General features: G+C 36.5%; 2 protein-coding genes, 1 long non-coding RNA gene and 2 other non-coding genes across 5 annotated transcripts; 2 read left to right on the top strand and 3 right to left on the bottom strand.

Moving 5' to 3' along the window:
* Positions 1–643: 643 nt before the first annotated feature.
* LOC111471016 (LIM domain-containing protein WLIM1-like) lies at positions 644–2,256 on the bottom strand. The gene is made up of 5 exons (XM_023116694.1): positions 1,896–2,256; positions 1,512–1,608; positions 1,350–1,393; positions 1,188–1,271; positions 644–1,076 (listed from the first exon to the last, which is right to left on the bottom strand). Exons 1-5 carry the CDS (start codon positions 2,031–2,033, stop codon positions 834–836), a joined length of 606 nt encoding a protein of 201 aa, XP_022972462.1. The 5' UTR covers positions 2,034–2,256; the 3' UTR covers positions 644–833.
* A 437-nt stretch (positions 2,257–2,693) lies between these two features.
* Positions 2,694–2,765, top strand: TRNAP-AGG. Its single transcript has one exon. It is a non-coding gene; the product is annotated as a tRNA-Pro (tRNA).
* Positions 2,766–4,597: 1,832 nt separating this feature from the next.
* On the top strand, positions 4,598–4,669 carry TRNAP-UGG. The gene has a single exon. It is a non-coding gene; the product is annotated as a tRNA-Pro (tRNA).
* Positions 4,670–7,121: 2,452 nt separating this feature from the next.
* LOC111471002 lies at positions 7,122–7,966 on the bottom strand. The gene is made up of 2 exons (XR_002715150.1): positions 7,782–7,966; positions 7,122–7,639 (listed from the first exon to the last, which is right to left on the bottom strand). It is a non-coding gene; the product is annotated as an uncharacterized LOC111471002 (long non-coding RNA).
* Positions 7,967–9,245: 1,279 nt separating this feature from the next.
* On the bottom strand, positions 9,246–13,086 carry LOC111471012 (ADP-ribosylation factor-like protein 8a). The gene is made up of 6 exons (XM_023116685.1): positions 12,847–13,086; positions 11,374–11,455; positions 11,239–11,271; positions 11,008–11,129; positions 10,453–10,614; positions 9,246–9,695 (listed from the first exon to the last, which is right to left on the bottom strand). Exons 1-6 carry the CDS (start codon positions 12,882–12,884, stop codon positions 9,578–9,580), a joined length of 555 nt encoding a protein of 184 aa, XP_022972453.1. The 5' UTR covers positions 12,885–13,086; the 3' UTR covers positions 9,246–9,577.
* Between the last annotated feature and the right edge of the window lie 19 nt (positions 13,087–13,105).

The following is a 13,105-nucleotide window of genomic DNA, read 5'->3' as shown; positions in this document are numbered from 1 at the left end:
AAAAACGTATAAAAGTTTAAGAAAGGCTTTAAATGATATTGAATGATATAATAGTATTTGACCGCTATACATTACTAACATTAGAAAATGGAATAATCGGGAATCTCGAGTAACTGGCCAAGCCGCTAAAGTAGCTAAAGTNGTGCTATAGGATACGATTGATTAGCCGATGTTTCAAAATTTAAAGTTGGTTCATTAGAACCATATAAACCGATACCCAGAACTCCCATTAACAAAAAAATGGAACCTCCCGCAGTGTACAAAATAAACTTTGTAGCTGAATACAACCGTTTCTTTCCTCCCCACATCGATAGAAGTAGATAAACGGGAATTAATTCTAACTCCCACATGATAAAAAATAGTAAAAGGTCTCGAGCAGAAAATGATCCTATTTGACCGCTATACATTGCTAACATTAGAAAATGGAATAATCGGGAATCTCGAGTAACTGGCCAAGCCGCTAAAGTAGCTAAAGTGGTGATAAACCCCGTCAGTAAAATGGGTCCTATGGAAAGTCCATCGATTCCCAATCTCCAGTAAAAATCCAAAAAGGGGATCCATTTATAATCGTTTGTCAGTTGGATTAATGTAATCTTTAGAATAAAGCATTTAAAAACCTATAAAAGTTTAAGAAAGGCTTTAAATGATATTGAATGATATAAACAATCTGTTGAAATGTTCAAGAAAACATCAACAAACTGCCTTCCTCCAGAGAATACAGAAGAATCCAGTTTACAGAGAAATGGAAAAGCAACAAAATTGAAGACTTTTTAAACATTTTTGGTTTGTTTTTTGTTTGAAGGAAACAATGTGAGTTGGAATAAGAAAAGAGGCTAAGATTCAGCTGCAATCTCCATTGGATTATTAGCATCTAGAGTATTGATTGGCACTGAATTCTCCTTTTGGCGCTCAGTTTCAAGCTGGCTGTAGTTTCCCTTCTCCTTGAACAGTTGAATGTGATGGTGCTTGCAGTACAGCTTCCCCTCATGTGCTATGTAGTTTGATGGGCTTATTGTGCACCCTCCATGGCTACATTTGAAGCAGCTCTTGTGGTACGCCGTCCCGTTTACCGTTACCTACTCAACAACGAGATGAATTTAGTATTACACAACTTCTGACCCTTGGTTGACACGACTAGGCACTTCTGACCATTAGATATCGAAAACAGAGTTCGTGCGTCGTAGTACCTTTTCAATGGGATAAACCGTCTTGATGCAGCCTGCACATTTATCTCTAGTGCCACCAAACATGGAGGAGACTGACTTTGCATTCTGTGGATTGCAATTCATTAGAGTATTTGGAGTCTCGTTTGATAATAATTTTGTAAATTGGTACAAACAAAATATTACCTCATTTTCAGTGGGCTTTTCAGGTTTCGTGATTTTTGGAGTTCCTGATAAGAACGATCGATCAAAGCGTTATAACGAACAATTGCAATATAAACCCTCGTAGATCGTATAATTTTGCAAGTTTAAGGTGTGATTAGCAAATAATAAGGTTTAGAAAATTGCCTTCAAAGCTCTTGTCAAGGCTGCCAGTTCTCTTGAAGAGTTGATCATAGTGAGGCCTGCAATACAGCACTCCCTCAAAGGAACAATAGTTGCTCAGCTGCAAAACCAAAACACGGTATTAGAATACCCGATCATTGAAAGCAATAACTTTTTCTTGAGATCCCGAGATAAGACGTATATCTCAACTCCACTCAACCCATAGCCATCAAAATCGAAGCCAAGTTTTAAGAACTAAAAAGAGTTTTCCAAAAACATGTTCTTGTTCGAGATTCTCGAGATGAGACATACTCAACCCGTAGTCATTTTAAAACCAAATTTCGAAACGGGTTTCGTGTTTTCAAAGCCTTAAAAACAAAAAACGAACAATTTTTCGAAAAGAATGACCTTGAGGGTGCCTTTACAATGGTAGCATCTGAAGCAAGGCTTATGGAAGATCCTATTATCAGCGGTAAGCTTATCAACAAGATAAACCGTCTTGTCACAGGCCATGCACCTCTGTGTGGTTCCTACAAAGCTGGCCATCCCTAGCTTTTCTTTGTATAATAAGCCTCACTGGTTCGCCGCCGCACGTACCGCCCCTTCAAAAATGAACAATCCACCGACCGACTGACTGAACCGAACCAAACCGAATCAAAGACGACGGGGACGGGGCCGGGGCCGGAAAGCGTGGCTTATTGCACGTTATTTGCTTGGTTGCTGTTGTGGGCAATGCAGCTCCCTTATTATGTTGCTTGTGCTGTGTCTCAATTGCATGCCTCTCAATAAATAATGAGCTTACACCAAAAATCAAGTGGTTCAGATTATTTCAATGCTCATTTAACGATAAACCAATGGATTTAATTACCCAAATTAGCAACTAATTAAATCATAATCTCAACTAAAATTTCATTATGATCTTAATCTGTTTCAACAATTCTTGGGCCAATTTTACTTATTTTTAATTTGATTTAATAATTTTTTTTTTGTTTGTAATTAATGGAATTATTTTTAATTTATTTATTTTATAAATACTAAAATTAGGGCCGTGTGAGTTTTAAAATAGTATTTTCTATTAATTTGATCATTATTAGGATCTCAAATATTTTTATTAATAAATTTTCGATAATAACAAACAATTTCAAATTATTACATGAAGAAATAATATTAAATATTTATTAAATGTATTATAAACAGTGCACCAATGGGCATTTGGTCTAGTGGTATGATTCTCGCTTAGGGTGCGAGAGGTCCCGAGTTCAATTCTCGGAATGCCCCAAATTTTTTATTTACATCTACTACGAAGAAGTTTGTATACCTTATAAAGATCATATTTCAAAACGGGTATTTGGTTTAATGGTATGATTCTAGAAATACTCTTACCATCTTTTGAAGACGGCATAAACAAGTGAAGAATGATCTCATTTTGAGTCTAAAAGTTTAGTCAAATGAGTCTGAAGTAAATAAAAATAATTTGAGATAAAAACATAATCAATAAAATTGGACAAAAAAAGTAGCTGAACATTTGATTTAGTGGTATGATTATTGCTTTGAGTGCGAGAGGTTTCGAGTTCAATTTTTAGAATGCTCCAAACAAAATTAGGTCAATTTGTTGTATGATTCTTGCTTTGGGTGCGAGAGGTCCCGAATTTTATTTTCGGAATGCCCCATACTTTTTTATTATTTTCGTATCAAAATTCCCTCTTAATGATTCAAATAGATCAAGCCCATCCATGTACTTTCCTTCTTTCAAAATTCTTTTTATATCATAAGAAAACAAATTATTATATAATTAGGTAAAAGGCCTCCACATCAGCTATATTTTGTCTAATTATATACCATAAAAAAACGAATTTAAAATAATAGGTAAAGGTCTGATATCATCAAAAGCATTTGGTCAAGTTGTATCATTCTTGCTTCTAGTGCGAGAGGTCTCAAGCTCGATTCTTGAAATGTCCCATATTTTTATTTTTTTTAGTATTTCCATTTCTGAAAATCTCTAATCAACTAGAAGCACTCGCTATTACAAGATATTAATTATAGTCATTATCGTCTGCGGTGGTAAAGTTTAAGGTGACAACAAAAGCATACAAATCAGCCTTGTCAGATTAATAATATATCATTCAAGCTAATATATATATATATATATTTCAACCTAGTTAGGGATGAGCTCACTTCTAAACCATGTTAATACTAAAATCTTCGAAAGAGCCCATTGCTATTATACAATTCACTAGATTCAAAAGAGTTTTCAAAGAGCTACCAACAGAAATTCAATGAGTTCTAATGTAACAACTTAAGTCTAGCTTTGAGCTTTCCCTCCCGGTTTAAAACGCGTCTACTAGGAAGAGGTTTCCACACTCTTATAAGGAATGTTTCGTTCCCCTCTCCAATTGATATCCACTTCCTTGGCGGCCCTAGTGTCCTCGTTGGCATGCCTGGAAACTGGCTCTGATACCATTTGTAACAGTCCAAGTCCACCGCTAAGAGATATTATCCTCTTTGGACTTTCCATCAAAATTTAAAACGCAGGTACTAGGGAGAGATTTTCACACCCTTATATAAGTAATGTTTTGTTCTCTTCTCCCTTTCAAGTTCTCTTTCAAAATCATCTCAAGTTCTCTATATACAAACACAGATCTCTGACGTTGATATTTCTAATATCCATTTTCATCGGAATCTATGAATATCCTCTCCTATCATAACATAATTCCCAAGAAAGCAGCAAGTGAATATGAAGTATGGGACAATATGTAGTAAAACCTAGAAAGGGAGAAAGAGGTAAGCACAAAACCATTCTTTTTCTTAACTACTAATATATCTATACATTAAGGAACCTGATCTACTATAACTAATTATAGTCCAATTACACCTTGAGTTAGTTCAAGATCTAAAATGAATAAAATTTCCATATATGCATTTGGATATCATCCATGTCAACAAACATACAAGAGGTTGTTCTGAATAACAAGTTCCAGGATGTCAGATGGAGATATAAAAGGAATATAAATAATGGGCTTCTTAGAAAACCGAAACTTCAAAGAATATCTATAATAATAAGGCGTCTAGAATTATACTAATAAACAACTGACAAGTACATCCTCAAAAAAGGGCATTTGGTCTAGTGGTATGATTCTCGCTTTGGGTGCGAGAGGTCCCGAGTTCGATTCTCGGAATGCCCCCAATTAGTTTTGTTCCCAAAAAAAAATAATATTTTATCACTATCTTTGACTCTATGGCAAATGGGTTTGGTAAATATGAAAATTTGATAGCTTTCACTATCCCTACTTACCACAAAAACATTCAAGAAAGCAGCCAGAAAGGCCACTATATTTGGATTACAGAAGATGAAGCGGTGAAAGTCAACCTAAATGCCTGCACATGTCAACATGAATCTCTTTTCAGGTCAAAGAAATTAGACCCCCCCCCNCCCCCATCTGCAACAACTTCCTAATATATGTTGCTTCATACAACAAAATGTTGCAAAGAATCACAACGGATCAGTTCATGATCTAAAATGAATAAAAATCATCCATTGCACATGGGTATCAATTATGTGTGTGTGTGTGTTTTTTACATATATACTTACTATTAAACAATCAATTGGTCTGAATAACCATTTCCAACGTACGTAAGCTGGCAGAACATATGCAATTAAAGTACTAACAATAATGTATTCAAATGATGAAATAAAACATACGCAAAATGTTAAATTATTGCCCTACGGCTTGATTGAAAATTGAAAACACAAATACTTAAGAAAGAAACACTGTTAGATGTAATCCATCTCCAATCAATCTTTATTTTCTTGAGACAACAAGATGTATGTGTGCACCCGCATGTGTAATGATAGAGAAAAGGAGAGAGAACTGCTCATACAAATACAGAAAAATCCATTAGTATAGTTCTCTTCTCCCTCTACATCATCATTGGGCATTTGTTTGAACGATTCTCGCTTGTTCCAGAGGTCCCAAAATCAATTCTCGGAATGCCCCACTTCAACTAGTTATTTTGTCAATCTTTCTACTTAATGCAATCGACTTATTACCATTATTGTTGGTCATAGTAGTTTTAGCATTATGAAATATGAAAAATTAGATTTGAAGATTCTGACCTAAAACGAACCTAGTCCCAAGATTCCACATAAAATAAAGGGTAAGCAAACAAACATTTGAATTTACATTAGATAGAGGAAAAATAGTTCAAACCTATAATAACCTCAGTCCAACTCCTGCTTACCAGGAAGAAGCAAAAGGCAGTGGATCTAGTCTTCTGATATTACTTCGCATGCAAAAGGGCCAGTGTACAGGTTCTGAAAGCTACAGTTCGGATGCCATTGTGATAGTTTTGAGCACCCTCCATTGCTCTAAATTACACTAGGAAGAGGGTGAGGGAGATGGGTCGAGGTAGTTACAGAGAGTAGGGAGTAACTGTGTAGCTAGGGTCCTTTACTGTTAATCTTCTGATAACTTATTACATGGGGGTAGTACGCTAAGTACATGAGAGAGTTAAGTAGCTACGATGTAAGTCGGTAAAGGCACTTCAGTAGTTTGCTGAGTTAGATGAAATGAGATCTCTCTATTCATCAACCACTACTCCACTTTTAGTTTTAGTGGGAAGATGATTCTATGTCTATGTACATTGAGGCTTTACAAATTTTATTTTGTGGTAAGAAATCAAGAATTGGCAAGAGCCTTTTGTTAGAAGTTCAGGACTTGTCTGTGACAAGACAATCTAGAGGAAAAAAAACCTTGATTGTGTATAGTTTTCTCCTTCATCCTCTAGTAATTTCAACTTTGCAATGAAACTTGCAGAGTAAAAAAAAACAGAACATAACCCACCTCAAAAGGGTGAATAATTATTGCAGAACCACAATTTGAGTCAGCTTAAGGTTTAAACTGCCAAAATAGTCGATATTACTGCACGTGGATTTCATTTCTGATAACTTTCCTTATATGCAATCCAGTGAGTTATTCAAATACTAGTGCACAGTGCAAGATAGATTGCATAGAGAACTGACAATAAGGTAATTTTATATAAGGATAAGGTTAAATTAGAAAAAAAGAAAGAAGATATAATTAAGTTTGCAGAATATGTTAATAAAAATCCAACAAGAGTACTAAAGGGATATGGACAATGGCATGATTCTCATTTTGGGCGATAGAGGTTCCAAGTTCGATTCTAGGAATGCCCCAATCAATATTGGAACATTTCTACAACATATCCTGATATTTTCTAAATAATGCAACAATAAAAAAATAAAAAAACTGGTGTTCATGTCAATCTAAGTTGTATTGATGGTTACATTGAATTAACAGCTCATTCACCAAATGTTGGCCCAACCTAGTCGCATCCTAATATTGAATTAACACTTCTCCTTTTAGGACTTTAATGAAAAATAGGAATAGAAATATCATTTGACCCAAAAAGAAATGAAGAGAGATTGAGCAACGGAGCCTGGTAACATTGTCTAAGTACTCAAATGTTCCATCACTATCAAACATTAGCCAAGCAAACAATAACTTGTTTTGTTAGTGAAACGTATGCTAATACAAGATCGATGACTACTCAATAACTTTTTACACGTCAATGCATAAAGTTGTTAACCCAAAATATCATCTAAATAAAGACATTGCAGGTGGAAAACCGATCATTAAATTTGAACATGCAGCATCTACTGCCAGAGGCTAAATCGCAACCATGGTAGGAAAAGCAATCCAAGAATTGAAGAGAAACAACAACTCTCACCTAGGAGCATGTTCTAAATCTCCCTACAAGTTATCCAATAAACTGCACAATTTTTGAATGTTCTAAATCGCAACCATGGCAGGAAAAGCAATCCAAGAATTGAAGAGAAACAACAACTCTCACCTAGGAGCATGCTCTATATCTCCCTACAAGTTATCAAATAAACTGCACAATTTTTATATCTAACAAAATCGACAAACAAAAAACATAGAAGACGAAGACTACGAAATAAACCGCAAAAGAGAAAAAGAAACAGCAAGTAATTTGTGCTGTTAATTTCTAACCTCGAAATACACCTCAAATCAGCTTCCACCATCGCATCTGCAACGAAATAGCCAATTTCGCTCTATTAGCAGTTCCATTCGTATTGACAAAAGATGAATAAGAATCTCCAGCCGAAATAACTGCATGCCGAATCTCGAATCAAAAATCATAGTGATCGTTCCAAGTTCGTGCAAAGCAAGTAAAAAAAATACAGAAAAGAAAGGAAACGAATGAACAGTTCAAGCGGTTTCATATATGCTACGAATTTTCTAAGTCTCTAACCTTGAGAGATACACGCCGTATCAGCTTTCGCCATTGCAGTAGCTATTTTAGCAGTTCGACATGAACCGATTCTCTTAGAGTGCCAGCAAAAAGAAGAAGAAGAACAGGAAATCTCCGCCTCGATGTCTTAATTTGTGGTTCATAGAGAGCATAAATTATCGGTTGGTGACATTTTTTCCGTCACGTTGAAATTTGAAACGGAAAGAATTTTCCATCATTTTCGCGGCAGCCAAACAAAGCGAGACACTCGGATGCGCGCGTTTTTCTTAATAGATTATAATTTTATTAGAAAAGAAGTTAGTTGACACGTGTGCTGCAAGAAACGTTCCACGCCCCCTTTAAAATAGTCATCTAACACATTTAAAGCCCTCCCAAATTCAAAGGTTGATTTTATTAATCCATCCATTTTGGGGTACAACGTCCAATGGATGGGATTTTCGGATTTCACAATCTACCCACTTTAAGAGTCAGCGGGATCCATTTTGGGGTCCAACGTCTAATGGATGGAATTTTCGAATTTCACAATCTATCCACTTTGGGAGTTAGTGGGGTCTAATCGATGAGATTTTCAAATTTCACAATCTACCCACTTTGGGAGTTAGTGGGGTCCAATCGATGAGATTTTCAAATTTCACAATCTACCCACTTTGTGAGTCAGCCGGGTCCAATCGATGGGATTTTCAAATTTCACAATCTACCCACTTTGGGAGTCAGCGGGGTCCAATCGATGGGATTTTCAAATTTCACAATCTACCCACTTTGTGAGTCAGCGGGGTCCAATCGATGGGATTTTCAAATTTCACAATCTACCCACTTTGGGAGTCAGCGGGGTCCAATCGATGAGATTTTCGGATTTCACAATCTACCCACTTTGAGAGTCAGCAGGATCTCACAATTCATCCATTTTGGGGCCCAACGTCCAATCGATGGAGATCTCTAGCACACTACTTAGCATCTGGCTTTGACTTTTCGGAAAAATTACCACATCCTTACGAAGAATGTTTCCAACCAACATGGGTTCTCCAACCAAAACTTGTTAAAATTATGAGCAAGATCTAAATCTTAATATCAAATTTTTTTTTTAGTTGGACACGAAGGCCATTTATGCCTTGAAACACAAAAGTACCCTCCAATTTCTGTTACCCTTTAGGGAAAAAACTGACACAAACTTTTGTAGGGTCTCGATCTTACCACAAGACAGGTAACAAGAGTAAATGAACAAACTATTTTTCAATTTTCTAAAATGAAAAGATTTTTTTTCTCATACGTTTTCCGTCTTTTAGCTCACAAGGTTTCTTTCTCGTGGTAGCTTCTCGAAAATTTATCTACATTAATGACTCGTATATATTCTTACTATCTCAAGTTGACTTACCACATAAACGCTATAAAACAGAAAACGGAGGTCTCGGTTCAATGTAATCCTGTCAATTCTGGACATGGCCTGCTAAGTGAGCCATTTTAATGGATTTTCAACACAATGGTCCAAGTAACAGACATAGAATCATACACAAAAGAGAAAAAAATGTTTAGATCACAATCCAGATAGCAAGAATCAAAATCAACCACTGTTTCTCCCCCTTTTCCTCCCACCAACAAGAGAATCAGAGCCCTAATCAAATACAAATCTAAACCAATGTACATGTAGGTATGTGCGAAGGTATAAAAACACAAAACAGGACAGCGAAGTTGGATATCAGCAAAGCCTCAGATGGACAACTGACATATTTGCCAAATACAAATATGCCTCCGACAATTAGACGTTGGAAGCTGAAATTGCACACACTCCTGCAGGCAGCTCAGTTTTTCGACTTCGAATGCTTTACAAGCCAATCGATAACAGTGTCGATATTCGTCGAGTTCTTGCAGGAAATCATAAAGCAACAGACTTCTCTATCAGTTATAGACTTGAGTCCCCTGCAAGTTTGAAGACCCATCTTTAAAAACCACAAGGAGAGATTGGTTGGGAGAAAGTCCCACATTGACTAATTTAGGGAATTATCATGAGTTTATAAGTAAAGAATAAATCTCTATTGGTATAAGGCCTTTTGGGGAAGCCCACAGCAAAGTCACGAGACTTTATATTCAAAGTGGACAATATCATACCATTGTGGAGATCCGTGATTCCTAACATAGTATCAGAGTCATGACCTAGACTTAGCTATGTCAATAGAATCCTAAAATGAACAAAGAATTGCGAGCCTCGAAAGTGTAGTCAAAAGTGACTAAGGTATCGAACAAAGGGTGTTCTTTGTTTGAGGGCTCTAGAGAAGGAGTTGAGCCTTCATTAATGGGAGGTTGCTCGAGGGTTCTATGTTGTACTTTGTTCGAGGGGAGGATTGTTGGGAAGGAGTCTCACATTGGCTAATTTAGAAAATGATCATGGGTTTATAAGTAAGGAATACATCAACATTGGTACGAGGCCTTTTGGGGAAGCCCAAAGCAAAACCATGAGAGTTTATGCTCAAAGTGACAATATCGTACCATTGTGGAGATCCATAATTCCTAACCGACTAACCCCTACAAACTACTTATAAACGCATACTTTTAACCATTTTACTTTTTGAACTCGGTAGCTAGCAAGCATGGAGGTTGATATTGACGTGGGGATCATGCAACACTAATGCAAAACAGTTCATCATTATTAGTTCATGATTCTTTAGATTCAACTTACATTCGTTCTGTGAGATCCTGCTTGGACAGAGCTCCCTGTTTGTCAATCTTGTTACCCAATACCAGCAATGGGATCCCATTGAGTGAAGGCTTACTCAACAAGTCATGAAGTTCACTTTTTGAGACGGACAAATTCTCGTAATCAGCAGCATCCACAACATAACTGCAAGACGAGAAGTCAGTACTAGTGACAGTTTTAACACAAAATAAAGTGAGTAACAAATCAAGCATTTGAATGATTAATTTATCAACTTTTATAGCATTGGATATCGAAATTTTCGAGCACTTTAAAGTTGTACGAGTTGAGGAAACAAAATGCCATATATGGTTGGAAAGAGCTTAACGGATTCCATTCACCCATGATTGGGAACTAATGATTGATTCTGTTTAAAGATTTTGAATTTTCTCATAACAATCAAATTATATCCGGTCTTGTTTCTACTTTTCCGGCTATTCTAGACACAATTTTAAAATATTGGATCTTCCGTTATTTAAATCGTGTATCTCCTTGATGAATGTCAGAAATAAGAAACCTCAACAAGTATAGGAAACATACACAATTGCAGAGACTGCACGACAATATCTTTCCCACATACTACGGAATCTGGGTTGGCCTCCAAGATCCCAAAGCTTTATTGTTACATTTCCTTTTGTCACCTTCTTCATGTTAAATCCTACCTGCAGATGAAAGGATGCGGTATAGAATAAGGTAACAGAACAAACTAAAAATTGGTTCCAATACAGAAGAACTGATACACTTAAATTCCTTTAAGAAAAAATTACGCACCGTTGGGATCATGTCTTCACTGTATCCACCCGTCTGCAAATTACATCCAGAAAGAAAAAAATGGGCCATCAGCAGTAGCCAATATAAGCAAGTAAATAACCAAGTTTTAACATACGGTTAGGTATAATTACTTACTGCAATAACATTTACAAGTGATGTTTTTCCAGCATTCTGAAGCCCAATCAGAGATAACTCCATCTCTTGCTTGAAAAAGAGACTGCAATAGGAAAAATAATAAAAATGTATCTCAACCGAGAGAGATACGTTGTAACAGCCCAAGCCCACCGGTAGCAGATATTATCTTCTTTGGACTTTCCCTTCCGGATTTCCACTCAAGGTTTTAAAACCAGCCTGCTAGGGAGAGGTTTCCACACCCTTATAAAGAATGTTTCGTTCCCCTCTCCAACCAATGTGGGATCTCACTATCCATCCCCTTTGGGTGGCAAGCGTCCTCACGGTACACCGTTCGATGTCAGGCTCTGATACCATTTGTAATCGCTCAAGTCCACCGCTAGCAGATATTGTCATTTTTGGGGTTTCCCTTCTGGGCTTCCCCTCAAGGTTTTAAAATGCGTTTGTTAGTGAAGATTTCCACACTCTTGTAAGAAATGTTTCGTACCCCTCTTCAACTAACGTAGGATCTCACATATGCATCACATGAAGAATCAAAAAGGAAACATTACTCATCTCCCTTTTCCTTATCATCTCATCTAATCAAATTGTTTATCATAACCAACAAAAGTAATTCAATAATCACCACAATTCGATCTTCTTTTTTTTTCTCATTAAAGAAATTTCCTTCTAACAAAAAAAATTTGAAAATACCACCATTGCAAACACAACTTGACCAGGTCATTCATTGTTCTAAACTGCACCCTCCAAAATAACTACAATCTTTTTGAGGTCATAATCAGAACTAAAGAAGTAGGCCCCTAAACCCTCAACGTTGTATCAATTGGAATATAGAGGAAATGCCATTACCACTGCATGAAACAACCTAAATCTTGAGCACACAAAACCTATTGCAAATTGGAAGGCCGCCAACCTAATTTTCTCGTTCATAATCAAAACCTAATCGTCACCTCCCTGATTAGCCATGTTCTTGCAAAACGTAATCAAAACGTGTCCTAACGACACGAACACTGCAGCACGAGTTATTTTTTGAATATTAAACTTGAAAGTTCTAAAAAATGAAACGAGTAACGGATGGACGAAGTAAATGGCCATCATCTATTTAATTAATCAATTCATCAGTTACGGAATATAGTTAATTAGCATCTATCATCTAAATTGACCAAAATAAGTTGCGCCATCGCCCATTAATAATCTTAAAGTTCCTTACAACGGAGACGTTTCATTAGAAACCAGAGGATAAATTTTCAATTCCGTTCATCAAATTTTCAGGGAAATCTCAAACATCAAGCTCATTTCCTACATTAGCTAATCATAATCAAACGAATATTATCAATTGTGTATAACTTTCAGATAGTATAAAGGATTTCAGAGGAACAAACCAACCGATGATTCCACAAACTTCCTCTCGTCAATCCTAAAAATACAACGGTAAATCCAAAGAAGAAGAAGCGATAAGAAAGAAAGAACACATACCTTCTAAGCCAATTGAGAAAAGCTTCCCACAAACCCATAGCGAACCAAAATGCTCAAGAGACAAAAACTTCTTCTCCTTCTTCCGATTATCCTCCTGTGTTCTTCGTTCTAGGGCTTCGATCAACTTACAAAAATCAATGTAGGAGAGAGCTTCGCCTTTCTTCCGCCTTCTTCGCTGTAGATCAGAAAGGCAATTTGGCCATCTCTTTTTCAAGCTCAAGAGAGAGAAAGAGAGCGAAAAAGGGAAGAAGGATAAATA

The sequence above is a fragment of the Cucurbita maxima genome, unplaced genomic scaffold (genome assembly GCF_002738345.1).
Source record: "Cucurbita maxima cultivar Rimu unplaced genomic scaffold, Cmax_1.0 Cma_Scf00048, whole genome shotgun sequence".
Classification (NCBI taxonomy): Eukaryota; Viridiplantae; Streptophyta; class Magnoliopsida; order Cucurbitales; family Cucurbitaceae; genus Cucurbita; species Cucurbita maxima.
This window is presented reverse-complemented; position numbering and strand designations above follow the sequence as displayed.